Source organism: Medicago truncatula, chromosome 3, assembly GCF_003473485.1.
Source record: "Medicago truncatula cultivar Jemalong A17 chromosome 3, MtrunA17r5.0-ANR, whole genome shotgun sequence".
In the NCBI taxonomy this organism is placed as follows: Eukaryota; Viridiplantae; Streptophyta; class Magnoliopsida; order Fabales; family Fabaceae; genus Medicago; species Medicago truncatula.
Window position 1 is genome coordinate 10,683,889 of NC_053044.1, and position 20,849 is coordinate 10,704,737.

At 37.0% G+C, this 20,849-nt stretch overlaps 1 protein-coding gene and 1 long non-coding RNA gene across 3 annotated transcripts; both read left to right on the forward strand.

Annotated features, from left to right (window-relative positions):
- The first annotated feature begins 5,342 nt into the window (after nt 1–5,342).
- LOC11406823 (putative disease resistance RPP13-like protein 1) lies at nt 5,343–10,852 on the forward strand. 2 transcript variants are annotated; one of them, XM_024778191.2, is made up of 3 exons: nt 5,349–9,680; nt 9,842–9,912; nt 10,452–10,852. In XM_024778191.2, the coding sequence occupies exon 1, from the start codon at nt 5,647–5,649 to the stop codon at nt 8,266–8,268; it is 2,622 nt and encodes an 873-aa protein (XP_024633959.1). In that variant the 5' UTR covers nt 5,349–5,646; the 3' UTR covers nt 8,269–9,680; nt 9,842–9,912; nt 10,452–10,852. The 2 variants fall into 2 exon arrangements, with proteins under 2 accessions (XP_024633960.1, XP_024633959.1); XM_024778192.2 differs by lacking the exon at nt 9,842–9,912 and having other exon boundaries at nt 5,343–7,203.
- Nucleotides 10,853–18,210: 7,358 nt separating this feature from the next.
- On the forward strand, nt 18,211–20,183 carry LOC11408383 (uncharacterized). Its single transcript, XR_003010049.2, has 3 exons — nt 18,211–18,875; nt 19,462–19,553; nt 19,777–20,183. It is a non-coding gene; the product is annotated as an uncharacterized lncRNA (long non-coding RNA).
- The last annotated feature ends 666 nt before the right edge of the window (nt 20,184–20,849 follow it).

Sequence of the window (20,849 nt, forward strand, 5' to 3'; positions counted from 1 at the left end):
GTCATTCTTGACATCTCGCTTGTCCTAAGATCGTGTATAACATTTTTAGTGCGTGCTAGAATTTCAATTGGCATCAGAGCAGACACCCTATTCTGTTTCTGGGTGAGCTCCAGGGAAAATATTTTCTGGTACAATGGAAAAGTAAGGAGGACAAGTTAACAGACCACTTGTTTTGGATGAGTCCAACTATGACTATTGGAAAGTGCGCATGGTGGCATTCCTTAAGTCTATTGACAATATGACTTGGAAATCTGTTGTAAAAGGTTGGGATCATCCTCTAGTTAATGATAATGATGGTAAGGACACAACTGAGATGAAACCTGAAGAGGAATGGTCAAAGGAGGAAGATGAGCTTGCTCTTGGAAACTCCAAAGCCTTGAACAAATTTTTTAATGGAGTAGACAAATATATGTTCAGATTGATAAATATTTGTACCGTGGCCAAGGATGCTTGTGACATCTTGAGAACTACACATGAAGGTATATCTAAGGTTAAGATGTCAAAATTGCAGCTACTTACCACTAAATTTGAAAACTTTAAGAAGAAAGATGATGAATCCATTCAAGACTTTCACATGATCCTGGATATTGCAAATGCTTCTGGTGCTCTGGAGAAAAGATGACTGAAGAGAAGCTTGTCGTAAAAATTCTTAGGTCTCTTCCCAAGAAGTTTGATATGAAAGTAACTGCCATCGAAGAAGCCCAAGATATTAAGAACATGAAAGTTGAAGAACTTATTGAGTCACTTCAAACTTCGCTTAATTACTGTTTTCGCCCCCTAAGTTTTCAAATGTTGTGATTTTGGCCCCCTAAAAAAACAACTCTTTCCAAGCCCTCTATGTTTACTTTCTATTGCAATTTTAGCCCCCCAATTTTGACCCAGTAAACGTACACGTGGGCGCCACATGTGTAATTTTTTTTTTGTTTTTTTAATTTAAAAAAAATATATATTAATTTTTTTTATTTTACACATTTACATGTGGCATTTTTATTTATTTTAAAAAAAATTACACACGTGGCGTCCATGTGTGCGCCACGTATGTATTGACTGGGTCAAAATTAGGCTAGGGGGCTAAAATTGGAACAGAAAGTAAACATAAAGGGCTTGGAAAAAATTGTTTTTTTTTAGGGGGAAAAATCACAACATTTGGAAACTTAGGGGCCAAAACAGTAATTAAGCCTTCAAACTTTCGAAATGGCTATAAGTGATAAGTCTGAAAAGAGAAAAACAAAAGCGTTGCTTTTGTGTCTAATACCAGTGATGATCAAACTCAAGGTGACCGTTTTTTTTTTTTTTTTGAAAACTCGGTATCCGATCCAAGAATCGACTAATCCGAGGGGACCAATCCCACCGTCCACTTGTGGGGGCCCCGTTTAAAGCCAGAGCAAGCTCTGTATGGACTTAGCCCACCGAAATTGGCACTAGAGGGAATCAAACCTGAGCCCTCTGGAGGAGCAAACTCCAAGATCCCAAGCCAACCCCAAATGGGTTAAACTCAAGGTGACCTTGAAACTGATGAAGGAATATCTCATGAGATGGTGCTTCTTGGAAGACAATTTAACAATATCCTGAGCAAAATGGATAGAAAAAGCAGACCTAATGTCAAGAACATCTCGTCTAACATTAGCAAAAACTTGCTTCAACAGATTTTCTTGATTACATCAAAAACACCAAGCCAAATGTCTCACTCTTGAGGCAGTCATACAAACTGTTGCGAATCCGATGAAAATCACACCAATAACAACTTGATGTGTGGAGCAAGGGATAATCAAGCAACCAAAACAAAGTGTATGGGACAATTAAATACAAGCCAAAAGTAGAAAACAACGGCGAGAAGAACACAAAGAAGAGAAGAACACAAAATAATTTGTTGACCCAGTTCGGTCCAAATTGACCTAGTCTTGGGGAGAGAGCAGCCCTCCGATCCACTATATGATGAGTAACGTTACAAAAGAGAAATCAACGGGTTACAAGAATAAGTCTCCCTCCTAATTCTACCCAAAGTCCCAGCCTCTTCCCGTAACCAAGAGACTCGATCCTAATAGTGTTTCCCAAGGTGAATCAACCCACAAACCCTAGTGTTTGTTCCAAAGAGACAAACTCTATACAAACCCTAGTTTTGTTATTGCCTTTCTAAACCCTTGTTCCAGCCCCCTCTATCTCTCTCAAAGTTTGCTCCGATACAAGGTCTATATTTATAGTAAAAGCATCGCTTAAAATTTGGAACAAATCTGCACTCAAAAATATGTTTCTGTTTTTCGCTGCCAGCGCACCATCGTGCCACGATGAGAGATGGAAATTAGACCCAGATTCTATGGGCACTCGCAAAAAATACCCGCTATGGGTAGGGTAAAACCCCGCTTTCATGGGTCCGAGCTTGGGTATGGGTAATTACCCGCAAATTTATATGGGTATGGGCACGGGTATGGGCACTGTACTACCCAGCCCCGCAACCCGCATCTATGTATTTATATAATATTATAAATAATTTATTTATTTTTGGTGTACAATTAATTAATAAATTTAACTATTTAAGCCTAACCTTAAACCTAAATCAAATTAATAAAAACTTTAGTAACAATTTATTATGATTTTAACATGCAACTAGAACTTTTTAACGTATAACTGATGTAAGGTATCTATTTTTTTTTTCTTTCTAGGAATAATTTGGATGTTTTTTTATTTGGTTAAATATTACGATTCATATTATTTCGTAAGTTGATTTAAAAAAATTTGCATCATAGTTTTATTTCAAGTGTGGTGATTTTTATTATCTTTTCATGGCTAAAGTGCGGGTAATAGGTGAGGGTATGAGCACTTAAGTACCCATAGGGTATGGGGAAGGGCACTAAAGTTGTTGCCCACGAGGGTATGGGCACGGATACAGACATTTTTTACAAACGCGGGTATGGAGATGGATACTGTAGTACCCTATCCATTGGGTACCCATTGCCATCCCTACACGATGTGATCCCATCGTGCCACGATTTTTCCAGTGCCTTGCCTCAAAACTGAAACCTCCATCGTGCCACGTTGCCTTGCGATCATGCCACGATTCCGCATAAATCTGATTTTCAGTTAACTCTTACACAAACAACCATGCTCAATCTTCAGGCTGTACTAGATGATGCAAAGGAGAAGCAGATCAGTAATCCCCATGTCAAACAGTGGCTTGATAACTTGAAAGATGTTTTCTTTGATGCTGAAGATTTGCTCCAAACACTTGACATACGTGATTGTAGGTGTTTGGATTCCATTTTTATTTTAGAAAGTCCTTCATGTCGGTCGTCAAGCCTCCAGCCACTTAAAATCAAATCCCATAAAGCAATTGGATTGTTTAAAGTCAAGCTTAAGACGCTCACTGCTCTTGAACAGTGGGCTTTGACTTGTGGAGAGTTGTCATTTTGTGAAGGAGTTTGCCTACCACTCTTTCAAGATTGGTAATTGAAAAGGATGGTGATATAGTTAACACCTTGGTAAAAGAGCCGTTGCTAACCATCTCCCTTGTGTCTCTGAATATTGGTGATCTCTATAACATGAAGTCCTTTGATGGAAATGGGCTTCAACACCTCTCCTTTCTCGAAATCTTCACTTTCGTAATTGTCAACAACTTGAGCCATTTCCTGAAAATTGCGTTCCTTCCTCGCTGAAATCACTTGAAATTTGGAGTTGTGAAAGACTTGAATCATTACCGGAAGACTGCCTCCCTGATTCTCTGAAGCGTCTGAGCATCGTATTTTTCCCTTTGTTAAAAGAAAGGTATAAAAGGAAGGAACATTGGTCCAAAATTTCTCTCATTCCTGTCATAAAAATAAATGGCGAAATCACAATATGAGCCATGTTAAAGTACTGATGAGAGAGAAGAGTTGCATTCTTATTTCAGGTACGTTTTTCATTTACCTGCCTCGTCGAAAATGATTTATCATTTGTGTGTGCACAGTCCAAAGAGATATTAATAACCATAACATAGTCCACTTCCATAATGATGATCTTTGAGGTTTTTAAGGTTCATATGATGATTAACACACTGATCAAAACTGGACTCCACATCATTTAATTACTTACGTCATAGACTGTTCGACTATTTGTTAATAAATTATTGTAAGGATTGCAAGAAATCAAATCTTATACACATATCTTGAATAAATTTACACTGCCAGTTTTCTGCATAAATCAGTTTCTTTGTTAATCAGCTGGAATAACTCATAAAAATCAGTTTTCTGTATTTTTTTAAGTTTATTCTCTTGTTCATCAATAAACTCCTATCTAGCAGTTACTAACTAGTCCCTTGCTGATACTGTGCAACTACTTTTTTCTAAATCACCATCTTTTGATTTGTATACATTCCCTGCCAAACAATTTCACTTCCTGGTTTATTCATTTTGTGCAAACGGTTCGCCAATTTCAATTTTATTAATTGAATTGCCAACTCCTACCTATCAGTTACTAGTTCATTATGTTCAAACTGTTAGCAAAAGTCAGTTTGTGTTTCCTTATCGTCGACTGTATGAGCCGGTCAGACCGAGTAGAGTGTAGTAGGGTTTGCAATATTCTTCAGACCGAGTAGAGTGTAGTAGGGTTTGCAATATTCTTAATTCGTAGTTATGTGTAAGTGGATGCTCATAACATTCATCGTTTGAAATATTTTGTTCTACTGTTTTGTTTGTTGGTATGTAGTAATATAATAAAGATTGATGCTCTTGATTCTACTTTTCAACTAGTCTTAGCTGCAACTATTAATTCCAAGAATCACAACAATGAAGTCCTATCAGATTTACTCATTTCTTTTTTGTCTGCATTATTTACCACAGAAAAAGAAAAAAATTGACCCTTTAGTAACTTTCTGCTTCACGACCCTTTGCTTCATTTGCTGCTTCATAACTTAAAATTTGTAGATAACAAAAATATATCCTACTTTCCTTAAAAAAAGAAAAAGAAGAAAAAATGCTAGTAAATTTTGAAGATGTAAGCTATTAAGGACAATTTCAAGAGCAAATTACACATCAAAATGTCTTGCTTAACATCCGTACAATTAATCAAATATTTGTTACATGTACTAACATATTGTTTTAAACTTTTTGTAAAATAAAATATTGCTCTAAACTTTTTCAATTTTCAAATATGATCATTCAAAGATATTAAATGAAAATAATTGAAAGAAGTGGCCCCTACTGAAATAAATTATTCACAAAATTATTATTATTGGACACCATATTTGACTATGTCATTGGATGTTTGTTTAATATGTCCCTTGGATTGCTCAAAGGCCTCAAAATATATTTTACTTTAACAGCGGGATAAGTGGAATTGTCTCTTCTACTTCAGAAAAAATATATTGAAATGGTACATGGTTGAAAATTCAAAGATGCAAGTTGCATTTTACGCGTACAACATTTCCTTGTATATTATTTTGTCAGAAGTAGATCCATTAACCATTATGAGCCAACAAACAAGTATTAACCATTCATGACTCTTTCTTTGCTCCTTGCTTGCAATTTGATCTGATCCATAAACTATTATACACGAGTCTTACTTGCAATTATTGTTATCCCCCAATCTTCATAGCTCTTAATTTCTATCAAAATTCTGCTATTAGCTACAAGTTCCTTACTTGCTAATTTGCTCTAACAATATCCGATAGAAGATATGGCTGCAATAGGAAGTGCTTTTCTCTCTGCAACTATTCAGACCTTGGTTGAGAAACTTGCTTCAACAGAGTTTCGTGATTACATCAAAAACACCAAGTTGAATGTCTCACTCTCGAGGCAGCTGAAAACAACACTGCTCACTCTTCAAGTTGTGCTGGATGATGCGGAGGAGAAGCAGATCAACAATCCTGCTGTCAAACTATGGCTTGATGACTTGAAAGATGCTGTCTTTGATGCTGAGGACTTGCTCAGCGAAATCAGTTATGATTCCCTTCGATGCAAGGTGGAGAATGCACAAGCTCAAAACAAAAGTTATCAGGTGATGAACTTCCTTTCATCTCCTTTTAATAGCTTCTACAGAGAGATCAATTCTCAAATGAAGATCATGTGTGAAAGCTTGCAATTGTTTGCACAGAATAAAGATATACTTGGTCTGCAAACTAAAATCGCAAGGGTTTCACATAGAACTCCTTCAAGTTCGGTGGTAAATGAATCTGTCATGGTGGGTAGGAAGGATGATAAAGAGACAATAATGAACATGTTGCTTTCAAAGAGAGAAACAACCGACAATAATATAGGTGTTGTTGCAATTTTAGGCATGGGAGGTTTAGGAAAAACTACCCTTGCCCAACTTGTTTACAATGATAAAGAAGTTCAACACCATTTTGATTTGAAGGCATGGGTTTGTGTGTCTGAGGATTTTGATATTATGAGAGTAACAAAGTCTCTCCTTGAATCTGTCACTTCGACAACTTCGGATAGCAATGATCTTGGTGTCCTTCAAGTTGAGTTAAAGAAAAACTCGAGGGAGAAAAGATTTTTGTTTGTGTTGGATGATCTGTGGAATGACAATTATAATGATTGGATTGCACTAGTAAGTCCCTTCATTGATGGAAAACCTGGAAGCATGGTGATTATAACAACGCGCCAAGAAAAAGTAGCTGAGGTGGCACACACATTTCCTATACATAAATTAGAACTTCTGTCAAATGAAGATTGTTGGACTTTACTCTCAAAGCATGCATTGGGCAATGATAAGTTTCCCCATAGTACAAACACAACCCTTGAAGCAATTGGCCGGAAGATTGCAAGGAAGTGTGGAGGATTGCCAATAGCTGCCAAAACACTAGGAGGACTTCTACGTTCAAAGGTAGAAATAACAGAGTGGACTTCAATTTTGAACAGCGACATATGGAACTTATCAAATGATAATATTCTTCCTGCTTTGCATTTGAGTTATCAATATCTTCCCTGTCATTTGAAAAGATGTTTTGCATATTGTTCAATTTTTCCAAAGGATTACCCACTTGATAGGAAGCAATTGGTTTTGTTGTGGATGGCAGAAGGCTTCCTTGATTGTTCTCATGGGGGAAAAGCGATGGAGGAATTAGGTGATGATTGCTTTGCTGAATTGTTATCGAGATCGTTAATTCAACAATTAAGCAATGATGCTCGTGGAGAAAAGTTTGTCATGCATGACCTTGTCAACGATTTGGCTACAGTCATATCTGGACAAAGTTGTTTCAGACTTGGATGTGGTGACATCCCTGAAAAGGTTCGTCATGTTTCATATAATCAAGAACTGTATGACATTTTCATGAAGTTTGCGAAATTATTCAACTTCAAAGTCTTGCGAAGCTTCCTATCTATTTACCCCACAACGTCGTATGATAAATACTTATCCTTGAAGGTGGTTGATGATTTGCTACCATCACAAAAAAGGTTGCGTCTGTTATCACTATCAGGGTATGCAAACATCACCAAGCTACCAGATTCAATTGGGAATTTGGTGCTGTTGCGGTATCTAGATATCTCCTTCACTGGAATCGAAAGCTTACCTGATACAATATGTAACCTTTACAATTTACAGACCTTGAATTTATCAAACTGCTGGAGTCTCACTGAATTACCAATACATATTGGAAATTTAGTCAGTTTACGTCACCTTGATATAAGTGGGACTAACATTAATGAGTTACCTTTGGAAATTGGGGGACTAGAAAACCTTCAAACTCTCACCCTTTTTTTAGTTGGTAAGAACCACATAGGGTTAAGTATTAAAGAGCTAAGGAAATTCCCAAACCTACAAGGAAAACTTACCATCAAGAACCTGTATAATGTTGTTGATGCCTGGGAGGCACGTGATGCCAACTTGAAAAGCAAAGAGAAAATTGAGGAGTTAGAGCTGATATGGGGAAAGCAAAGTGAAGACTCGCAAAAAGTGAAAGTTGTGCTCGATATGTTGCAACCTCCAATAAATCTGAAGAGCTTGAATATTTGCTTGTATGGTGGGACAAGCTTTCCGAGTTGGTTGGGAAATTCTTCGTTTTCTAACATGGTATCCCTCTGTATCAGTAATTGTGAATATTGTGTGACACTTCCACCCATAGGTCAATTACCTTCTCTCAAGGACCTAAAAATATGTGGTATGAACATGTTGGAGACAATTGGTCCGGAGTTCTATTATGTCCAGGGAGAAGAAGGTTCTTGTTCTTCCTTCCAGCCATTTCCAACCCTTGAGCGTATAAAATTCGACAACATGCCAAATTGGAATGAATGGCTTCCCTATGAAGGCATAAAATTTGCTTTTCCTCGACTTAGAGCTATGGAGTACACGTAATTGTCGAGAACTAAGGGGACATTTGCCTAGCAACCTTCCTTGCATAAAAGAAATTGTAATAAAAGGTTGTTCTCATCTATTGGAAACAGAGCCAAACACTTTGCATTGGTTGTCGTCAGTAAAGAAAATTAATATCGATGGGTTTGGTGAAAGGACCCAATTGTCATTGCTTGAGAGTGATTCTCCATGTATGATGGAAGATGTAGTGATTCGAAAGTGTGCTAAGCTATTAGCTATGCCAAAAATGATTCCAAGAAGCACTTGTCTTCAACACTTGAAACTCTATTCTCTTTCATCTATCGCCGCATTACCCTCAAGTGGTCTACCCACTTCATTGCAATCAATTGAAATTGAATTTTGTTTGAATTTATCCTTCCTACCTCCTGAAACGTGGAGCAATTACACATCACTTGTGAGACTTTATTTAAGTCATAGCTGTGATGCACTTACATCCTTTCCACTTGATGGTTTCCCTGCGCTCAAATCACTTACCATAGATGGTTGTAGTAGTCTGGATTCCATTAATGTTTTAGAAATGTCTTCACCTCGGTCCTCGAGCCTCCAATATCTTGAGATCAGATCCCATGATTCAATTGAATTGTTTAAAGTCAAGCTTCAGATGAACTCGCTCACCGCCCTTGAGAAGTTGTTTCTGAAATGTCGAGGAGTGTTGTCATTTTGTGAAGGAGTTTGTCTACCTCCCAAATTACAAAAGATTGTTATTTTTTCCAAAAAAATAACACCGCCGGTTACGGAATGGGGTCTCCAAGATCTAACCACTCTTTCCGAATTGATGATTAAAGAGGCAGGTGATATAGTTAACAACTTGGTGACGGAGTCGTTGCTACCCATCTCCCTTGTGTCTCTGGATCTCTATAAGATGAAGTCCTTTGATGGAAATGGGCTTCGACACCTCTCCTCTCTCCAACGTCTCGATTTCTGTCAATGTCGACAGCTTCAGTCATTGCCAGAAAACTGCCTCCCTTCCTCGCTGAAAACACTTCGATTTGTGGATTGTTATGAGCTTGAGTCATTGCCAGAAAACTGTCTCCCTTCCTCGCTGGAAAGCCTTGACTTTCAAAGTTGTAATCATCTGGAGTCATTACCAGAAAACTGCCTCCCTTTGTCGCTGAAATCACTTCGATTTGCGAATTGTGAAAAGCTTGAGTCATTTCCAGACAACTGCCTCCCGTCCTCGCTGAAATCACTTAGATTGAGTGATTGTAAAATGCTTGATTCATTACCAGAAGACAGCCTCCCTTCATCTCTTATCACTCTGTACATTATGGGATGCCCATTGTTAGAAGAAAGGTATAAAAGGAAGGAACATTGGTCCAAAATTTCTCACATCCCTGTCATCACAATAAACAACCAACGCACAATATGATAGACAAGCTGTGCTCCTGTTTCAGGTACGTTTTCAAATCATTTCATGGGTCAATAATTCAATATTAAAATGCAATAATCAACACAAAGCCAATAATCAATCTCTGTTATTGATTGTGATAACAATCCAAAGATATCTCAAAATATTTTCATATTGGCAACTAATTAATCTCTGCTATGTATGTAGTTTTGAAGGACAAATTCTCATTGGTCCAAAATTACTCACCATATGAGGACAAGTTGTGTTACCGTTTTCAGGTATGTTTTCCTTTTACCTTCCAAAACAATGTTATCTTTCGTAAAAGTTCAAATTGTATCCTCTGTATGAGATTTGATGATCACTCATTTCAATGTTATTTTCAAAAATTGAATTATTTGTTTTAAGGACTGTTCTTTGGTTACCCTTTAGTCTCTAATTACCTTTCTGACAAACAATACCTCCAAAAATCTTACAATCTTTGCTTCATTAAATTCAAGCTTAAATCATAAAAAAATTGTATTTTCATAAAGATCAAAGGATTTCTACAAGAGGTACAATTTTGAGAATGTTAGCTATTGAGAACGGTTTGATTTCAAGTAACTTAGTCCTTCGATAGAAAAAGTATCTTTTTTGAGATATGATTACTCACCTGTAATAACTCATTATATTTTTCGTGTACATAACAAGATTATTTTTTTTCTTCTTCTGTAAACTGGAGTCTAAATGGAATTATCTGAAGACCATTTTCTTTAACAATAAAAATTTGATATTAAGGTCATCTGAGATAATGAAATAAAAATGCTTATTTTCTTTACAGGTGATGATGGCCTAAGTGGATGGAACTCAGTTCATTTGATAAATTGAAGACAAAAGTGGGATATGTGGTTATTGTTCTCATGATTCATCTTGTATAAATCTTTGAGTGGAGAAAAAATGGTTGCCATTGATTGCCACAAGTCTCTTTGTATTTTATTATCTTTTGGTTGTATCTTGGTATGTTTTGTAATAACCTGCTTGGTCCAGTCATACAGAGTACAATGCAGTAGGGTTTGTAATATTCTTGCTTTGTAGCTTTAAGCAAATGCTCATATGATTCAGAATGTTGGATACTGTTTGAAATATTCTGTTCCACTGCTTTGTTAGTATGTGGAAACATGAAGCATAAATAAATGGAACAAGTAGAAGAATCCATGTTATTGGTTCTAAATATTCTATTCATATAAACATTTTGTTGAATTAATGTGGTTGTTACATATAGTATCTCCTTTGATAAAACCTGTGCATAAACAGCAATGGAAGTAATGGATGCTACAAATAAATGGAACAAATTCCTTTAGTTACCTGTCTATCTGGATTTTGAATCCTACTCTCATTGTTTGTGTTTTAGCCATTAATTAATTTAAATGGTCCGAAAATTAAAATGTGAAAAAGTTTGCCGACACATATTGAATTTGAACTCACTACTTACTGGATAGTAGCAGGTGCGTTGTAAATCCTTCTTAATTTGCATAAGCAAGAGTAGAATGCAGCAGGCATTGTAATATTCTCAATTCATATATGTAAGTGAACACTCATATGGCCCAAAATATTGATGTTGATACCGTCGGATGGACATTCCGCTCATACCGCTCGTATATATGTAAGTGAACACTCATGTTTAGAGGAATGTAGTTTGGAAGCAACAGCAGAGCAGAAAATAGAAACTGGTCTAACATGCATATTTATTTTCACACAATTGAACTTTAATATGTTTTAAGCTATAGAAAGAATGTTGTGAATTCGTTGAGAAAACCACACCAATAAAAACTTGATGCATGGAGCAAATTAATACCAAGTAATCAAATCAAGCGGGTAGCAAATAATCCAAACAAAAACAGCAAGAGATAAAAGAGAGAGAGAGAGAGAGAAAAACACAAGATATTTGTTTACCCAGTTCGGTCTAATGATGACCTAGTCTGGGGGAGAGAGCAGCTCTCCGATCCACTATAATGAATGAGTTTCTTTACAAAGAGATAATGAGTTTCAAGAATCAGTCTTCAAACCTAATTCTACCCAAGTCCCAGCCTCTTCCCGTGACCAAGAGACTCAATCCTAATAGTGTTTTGTTCAAGGTGAATCAAAACAATCCCAACCCTAGAGTTGTTGCCAAGAGAGATTCTCTATAAACCCTAGTTTGTTTGTTGGTCTAAACCTTGTTTTTCTACACACTTTTATCATCTGATACAAGGCTGTATTTATAGTGGAAAGTAAACCCTTAAAAAACTGAAACAAATCTAACTGAAAAATACGTTTTATTTTTATAGCGACCATCGTGGCACGATGAGTCTTCATCGTGGCACGAAATTTCCAGTGTCTTCCCAGGAATCTTGCTTCAACCATCGTGACGCGATGCTTCTCCATCGTGGAACGATACTCCAGATTTCTGATTTTAAGTTAACTCTCACAATTCTCCACCTTGACTTCAAATCAGTGATGATGCCAGTTTAACCATCAATCACCTTGCTGCTCTCTCCAGTCCTTCATCTATGCTTCAATGAAGTTTATCAAGTCCAAGCAATGCTTGAATCTTGATCTTGGTAATGATTTGGTGAACATGTCTGCTGGATTGTCTTCCGATGCCACTTTCTCTACCATGATCTCCTTAGTCTCAATCATGTCTCTGACGAAGTGCAAACGAATGTCAATGTGCTTTGTCCTTTCATGATACACCTGATGATTTGTCAAATGAATGGCACTTTGGCTATCACAATGTATCTTCATACATCCTTGACTAATCCCCATTTCTCCAATCATACCTTTCAACCATATGGCTTCCTTGACCCCTTCAACAAGGGCTATGTATTCTGCTTGAGTTGTTGAAAGGGCTACAACTGATTGTTGATTTGCCTTCCAAGTTACCGCTGTACCGAACATTGTAAACACAAAACCTGACAAAGATTTTCTGGTGTCTACGTTACCTGCATAGTCCGCATCCACATATCCCTCCAAAGCATCCCTACCTGGTTGTGACCTTGTATACTTTAGACCACCTCTCAAAGATCCATTCAAATATCTCAGAACCCACTTCAAAGCTTGCCAGTGTACTTGACCCGGATTTGCCATAAACCGACTTATCACACTGATTGCGTAGGATAAGTCCGGTCTACTACAAACCATACCATACATGATGCTTCCAACCCCACTTGCATAGGGAGTACCCTCCACCTTGCTTTTTTCTTCATCGGATTGAGGACATTGCTTTATAGATAGCTTAGTGTGGTGACCAAGAGGAGTGCTAACGACTTTAGAATCTTTCATTCTGAACCGCTCCACCACTTTCCTCAAGTACCCCTGCTGAGATAAGAACAACTCACCTTTGTTCCGGTCTCTTATGATATCCATTCCAAGTATCTTCTTTGCATTACCAAGATCCTTCATCTCAAATTCATCATTCAATCTTTCCTTGAGCTTCTGAATCTCTTGTATGTCAGAACTTGCCATAAGAATATCATCTACATAAAGGAGAAGATAGAGAATGACTTTCTCATTCCTTCTCATCATGTAAACACAACTATCATAGTTGCTTCTCACAAAACCAGCCTTTACTAGGAACTCATCAAACCGACGATACCACTGCCTTGGACTTTGCTTCAACCCGTACAAAGATTTCTTGAACAAACACACTTTTGTATTGTCTTCTACAAAACCTTCTGGTTGTTGCATATAGATAGTTTCTTCCAACTCTCCATGTAGAAATGCGGTCTTCACATCCATTTGTTCTAACTCAAGATCATACATGTTAACAATCGCCATAAGTACCCTTATAGAACAATGTTTTACCACCGGTGAAAAGATTTCATTGTAATCAATCCCTTCCACCTGAGTAAAACCCTTTGCTACAAGTCTTGCCTTATACCTTGGTGCTTCGACCCCTGGTATACCTTCTTTCATCTTGAACACCCACTTGCTTCCCACTACCCTTTGATTCTCAGGTAATGAAACAAGTTTCCAAGTCTGGTTCTTCTCCAATGAAAGCATTTCCTCATTCATTGCCTTCAGTCAGTCCTTGTTTTCATTGCTTTCTAATGCTTCCCTGAAGTTCTTTGGTTCCGAGTCTTGCAATTCTTCAGCCGCATTCAAAGCATAATAAATAAGGTCAGCATAACCGTATCTGTTAGGTGGATTGATATGTCTCCTCTCCCTATCTCTTGCTAGCTGATAGTCAGGATTCACTATCTCTTGGCCTTCACCCTCATCAGGTACTGGAGTTTGATCCTCCTCTTCCCTTTCATCAGTGATAGGCTCCACCTCAAACTGAAGTTTCTCTGTCCCCGTTTCTGAGCTTGTATCCAGGTCTTTGCACTTCATCCCCATGCGGGTCTCATCAAAAGTAACATCCCTGCTTATAATAAATTTTGATTCTCCAGGTTCCATCTTCCACAGTCTATAACCTTTCACACCTTCAGGATAACCCATGAAAATACACTTCACAGCTCTAGCATCAAGTTTGTCTTGCCTGACATGGGCAAACGCTAAAGCTCCGAAGACTTTCAAGTTAGAGTAGTCTGCCGGTGTCCCACTCCAAACCTCCATAGGTGTCTTGAGATCTATCCCTATTGATGGACATCTGTTAATCAAATATGCTGCAGTACTAACAGCCTCTCCCCAGAAACTCTTGGACAATCCAGCTCCCAACAGCATACATCTCACACGCTCCAACAGAGTCCTATTCATTCTTTCAGCAAGACCATTCTGTTGAGGTGTGTATGCCACGGTTCTATGCCTCTTTATACCTTTCTTCCTGCAAAACTCATTAAACTGTTCTGAAACAAACTCCAAGCCATTGTCAGTTCTCAACACTTTCAGTTTGGTACCAATCTGATTTTCTATAAGTATATCCCATTCCTTGAATTTTTCAAAAGCATCACTTTTCTTCTTCAGAATGAAAACCCATACTCTTCTAGAATAATCATCAATGATAGACATGAAATATGAACCTCCCCCATGATTCTTCGTCGATGCTGGACCCCAAAGATCCGAATGAACATACTCAAAAGGCCTACTAGATTTATGCACCCCCACTCCAAACTTCACCTTGTGTTGTTTGCCTAATGTGCAGTTATCACAAAAATCTAGCTTGTTCAATTTTTCATTCCCTAGCAAACCTTGTTTAGCTAGCTCCACCAAACCCCTCTCACTGACATGACCTAACCTCAAATGCCAAAGTTTAGTTATGTCCAGAGTGTCAACACTAGCAACCGATGCATTTGCTATTACGGTAGAACCTTCTAAAATATATAGACCTTGTATTTTAGACCCTTTAGCCATAACCAATGCACCATGAGAAATTCTCATCACACCACGTTCAATTCTAGTGCAATAGCCTAGACCATCAAACATGCTTATGGATATTAAATTTCTCCTAAGTTCAGGAATATACCTCACATTCTTCAAAAGGAAATCACGATCATCAAACATTTTGAGTCGGATAGTACCCATACCTTGAATTTTACAAGCCTTATTATTACCAAGGCGAACTACTCCACCTTCTTTCAGCTCTAACGTTTCAAAGTACTCCTTTCTTGGACAAATGTGATAAGAGCACCCAGAGTCCAAGACCCAGCTCTTTTCAGGTTACCAACTTGTCACAGTTAGTGCTCCAGCACTCTCATAACCTTCATCTTTGCTTGCAATCTGAACGGATGAATTTCCACCTCCATTGTCCTTTCTCTCCGGACAATCCTTCTTGAAGTGACCTGGATTATGACAAATAAAACATTTGTACTGTGTTTTATTGCCATCACCCTTCGACCTAGACTTTGACCTGGAATTCTTGCCTTTCCCTTTTCCTCTGTTCTGACTTCACCCCCTTGAGACATTCAAGCCTTCTCCACTATCATCAAAGCTGCTTGGTTAACTCTTTGGTTCTCAAAGCTGCTTGAACTTCCTCCAAAGTGATAGTGCCCTCTTTGCCATAAAGCATAGTATCCTTGAAATTCTCAAAGGACCTGGGTAAAGCACACAGTAGGTGTAAGGCTTTATCCTCGTCTTCCAGATTAACATCTATGTTCGCCAAATCATTAATAATCTTATTGAACTCCGTCAATTGCTCCATTATAGGTTTTGACTCCACCATACGGTAAAAGTAGAGTTGTTGTTTCAGACACTGTCTATGTGCCAAAGACTTGGTCATGTATAATGAATCAAGCTTATTCCACATAGACACAGCAGTAGCCCCCCTTGATACTTCTCTCAACACCTTATCCCCAAGACACAAAATGATAGCGCTGACCGCCTTATCATTCATCTCCGTCTTCTCAGCAGGTGTTAGATGTGCATGAAGGTGAAAAACACAAGAGGGGGGGGGGTTGAATTGTGTTTTCTTTTTCTCTTAAAAAATACTTCTTCTGATAAAACTTCAGAAGCAGTTTGATTGCTTCTGATGAAATGATCAGAGTCAGATTGCAGCGGAAAAGAACAGAGCAGAGAAAAGAAAGACAAAGACACAAGCAGTTATCCTGGTTCCTTCCACAACACGGAAGTAGTCCAGTCCCCCTTGCACTTCCAAGGAGATTTCACTATAATCACAAGATTACAACTGCTCAATACTTTCTAAGTATGAGACTTCACAAAACTATGCTCAAGCACACACGCAAGAGTCTTCCAATGCTCAAGCACTAAGCAAGAGACTTCTAATGCTCAAGCACGCAGGCAAGAGACTTCTAATCAAACAAAAATACAGAGAATTGAGTTTGAATTGAACACTTGATATACAATCAGTGGTGTTCACAATACAATACAGAAAAGACTCTAGACTTTGAATTTCTAAGATGTATCAAATCAGTGCAGAAATTCAGTGTGCTTTGTAGAATCAAATTGACAGAGTTTTGGCGCTTTTGAACTTATGTATCTATGTCTGCAATCTTCAAGTCTTCACTCCTTTATATAGAGGCGTGAAAGAGACGTTGAGATAATCAGCACGTCTAAAGAGTCGTTTGAAATCCTTTGAATATCCACCAGTGATCCTTTGCCTGATTTGGGTGTAGTCCTTTGAAGAATAAACTTCAAATTCATTCCCATCTTGAGTGTACAATTCTGCAGGCATGGCTGTTGTTTTGTCTTGTAGCGTAGACAGAAAACAGAGTAGTGGAGGTAGTGGTTGTACACTTGTACTTTGTCAACTCTATTAATGAGAGGCAAGTGCTCAGTGCTATCCATATATCCGTTGATACCTCCCTTTCAATTCTTCGTTCTTCTTTGATAAGACTGAATTGAGAATCAGCTACTTTGAATCTTCAGTTTGATTAAAAGATCAAATGTAGCTTCTGGTGAAAACTTTTGCTTCTGATGAAATCTTTTGCTTCTGATGACTTTCTGCTTCTGATGACGTCATCTCTTCAGGAGCAGTTTAGCTTCAGGAGCAGTTTTCTTCAGATGCTCAGAATTTCTTTTTCTTTCCATTGTTCTTCCAAGACCTATTGAAATAACTTGAGTAGCCTTTGGTCCTGTACACTTGAACAATTATTAGTAATAACCAATTGACAATTTTTAATACCTTGTTATCATCAAAACTTAATAAGGTTCATTGTGAAACACATTTTGTTCCAACAGTGCAGACATCTGTACTTCTCCCTTTAGTGCTTCAACGCACTTTTGTTGAATTAAGATTGCCTTCATCTTCACCTTCCACAACCCGAAGTCGTTACTACCGGTGAACTTTTCAATATCCCACTTCGAACCCATTATACTTGGTTATTGACTTGACCTTTGCCCCACGGTGGGCGCCAATTGTTGTGAATTCGTTGAGAAAACCACACCAATAAAAACTTGATGCGTGGAGCAAATTAATACCAAGTAATCAAATCAAGCGGGTAGCAAATAATCCAAACAAAAACAGCAAGAGATAAAAGAGAGAGAGAGAGAGAGAGAGAGAGAGAGAGAGAAAAACACAAGATATTTGTTTACCCAGTTCGGTCTAATGATGACCTAGTCTGGGGGAGAGAGCAGCTCTCCGATCCACTATAATGAATGAGTTTCTTTACAAAGAGATAATGAGTTTCAAGAATCAGTCTTCAAACCTAATTTTACCCAAGTCCCAGCCTCTTCCCGTGACCAAGAGACTCAATCCTAATAGTGTTTTGTTCAAGGTGAATCAAAACAATCCCAACCCTAGAGTTGTTGCCAAGAGAGATTCTCTATAAACCCTAGTTTGTTTGTTGGTCTAAACCTTGTTTTTCTACACACTTTTATCATCTGATACAAGGCTGAATTTATCGTGGAAAGTAAACCCTTAAAAAACTGAAACAAATCTAACTGAAAAATACGTTTTATTTTTATCTTCAGCGCGATCATCGTGGCGCGATGAGTCTTCATCGTGGCACGAAATTTCCAGTGTCTTCCCAGAAATCTTGCTTCAACCATCGTGGCGCGATGCTTCTCCATCGTGGCACGATACTCTAGATTTCTGATTTTAAGTTAACTCTCACAAAGAATTTGCCAAAAATATTTTTGATTGGGAAAAATACAAAACCTGATACAAAAATCTACAAATTAAGGAGCAACACTTTTGCGAAGTCACGTTCTTTCAAAAGGAATGTTGTTATGCGCCAATTGGTTTGTGATAGATTTTCCACAGTAGGGGTAGCGGCATTGACATCAAACACCACAACTTGTTAGCGCATGTAGTTCATAGAGCCTCTTCAATTTCATCCAAAGATCTTTCTAACATTCTTTGTTTGACTAGGAACTCACATGTTGGCAAATTTTCAAAAACTATATGTGAAATACATGTAAGAAAGAGTATTGCTTATAAACTATATGAACTGACATTATAAATTAATTACCTGATCATTTTTTTTTTGTAGAATAGATCATAATTCTATTCATTGAAGTTTTCTTGATCAGGACTCCAGTCATCAAAAATTTCTTTTCCCTTATTCAAATTCATATTTATGTCTTGTTCTGTCTACAAGTTCATTCAATCAAACAAATGACTTACATGCTTAGACACAAAGTTTCAATACAATAGTTTATATTAATACTTAAATTTTTTCTTTTTGAGGTAGTATCTAACAAATTGAAAACTGTTATACTTCATTACTCCTCCTTGTTCTGTAGACCTTTGGAGAAACTGAAGGATTGGTTGCTATGTGAAAATCTATAAGCAGAGTGAGTTTACTGAAATATACAACAGTTAGCTGTACACATTTGACTTTAACTTCTGTAAGTTATTCAAGAACAGAGCTTTTCTTAACAGCAAAAGGTACTATACAAATATTTCCACAAAAAATTTATTTGTTACCATATCCAAATTTTTAATAAAAGACTTTATGCCAATTGAGTTCATAGTGATCAAAGTATTTTCAAGTTATTTCTATAAGCTCTCTAAGAGGGCTTATGAAAACAACTTTTATCTTATATGAAAACAATTTAACTTTATTTTATCTTTTGTTATAGAAATAACTTATTCTGTAAGCACTTAATTATGGTTTTAACAAAACAGATAGCAAACCCATTTTGTTTGTCTGTACTCTATAGTCGGAAGTTTTGTATTGCATTTGCATGTTACTGATTCCACAACTCTAATGGTCCAAATGTTACTTCACATGGAAAATTTCGTAGTTACATGAGAGTGACAATTTAAAACAAAATTTTCAAGTGAAAAGGTAATGTAAAATTTTAACATGAGAGCATTCATTCCCTCTTTTGCATAGTTATAATTTTACTTTTGATTAAGAATGTTTTCTGATAAGTATTGGTGAAATAATAGAGCTAGTGTCATATTAATAAACTTATTCATGTCATGAATAAGCCTACATATATTTGACTAAATATATATATCATTTTAGGGCTGTGTTCTAAGCATACAAAGTCTATTGGTCAAGCTGTGTCAAAGGAGTTCACTCCGGAAAGATGGTTCTGCCTCAGGTCGACGCAATTGGTAAGAATATTATTATCCACCATCACGAGAAAGAACATTCTAGATTATATCTGACCTGCATGTTTCCAAACAAAGAACATGAAAATAGCTTTTTTCTTTTTCTGTTTTCATTTGGAAGTTTTAACTTTACTTCGGTTTCTGTCTAAATTTCTGATAAGCTTTAGTTTTTACTTACATTTAGCCTTCTTTATGACAATAAAATAAATGAATCTTGCTGCTGCAGATGTTTATTTGGAATGCGTATATATGTATGGATTGTTTATCAGCAACGCGCCTCATGACATGTCACCTTCTGTGGACCGTTCTCTTTTTGGAATGTTTGCTTTGGGGTATGGTCGTGATCCTCCACTCACTCTATGAGTAACTCTCGTCGGTTAATCCGTTTCATAGCTCTTTAGATTTTAATTTTATCGATTCAACTGTTGAATTATCTTAACGAAAATGTATATATTGTTTGAAAAGTATATTCAAGCAATAATGAATACCTACATTCAGCAAGCTTCCAAAATGCAATCAGTACCTCCTCAAGAAATGCCTTTCCCTAATTTTTTCTTTAGATGATTGAAACAAAAATTGAAATTTCAAGAGCAAATTACACATCAAAATATTAATATCTTTTCCGCAGCAGAATTTCATGTTCTTTTCTTATGTGAACATCTGCACAGTTAATCAATTATTTGTTACATGTACTAACATGTTTTAAACTTTTTGTAAAAATGTCGTCGTGCGCTTGGCTTAGTTGGTAGGGACAATGCATAATACATGCAAAATCCAGGGTTCAAACCCCGGCCACCACAAACAAAAAACTTTTTATAAAAAATATTGTTCTAAACTTTTTCAATTTTCAAAATATGATCATATAAAGATATTAACCGCAAATGATTGAAAGAAGTGGCCCTGCTCAAATAACTATGCACAAAATTATTATTATTGGACACCATATTTTACTATGTCATTTTATTGTTGTTCAATAGGTCCTTGGATCGCATAAAGGCCTCTCAACGGATTAGGTTGTAACCTCTGGTAGTCTTTTTTTTTTTTTTTTTGCATGTGTAAAGTTCGATCGAGTCGTAGCTTCCGATTGGTTTATTTTCTCTTTAAAAAATGTAAATAGTTGAAGAGTTTATTCAACAATCATCTTATTATTTGTGGTGGTTGTGTCAAGTCTTTAAAATATAGTGAAGATAAGAGGAATTGTACTTAGTTCAGAAAAAATCTATGGAAATGGTACATCGTTGAAACTTCAAAGATGCAGCAAGTTGCAATTTAAGTGTGCAACTATTACTATTCAGCAAC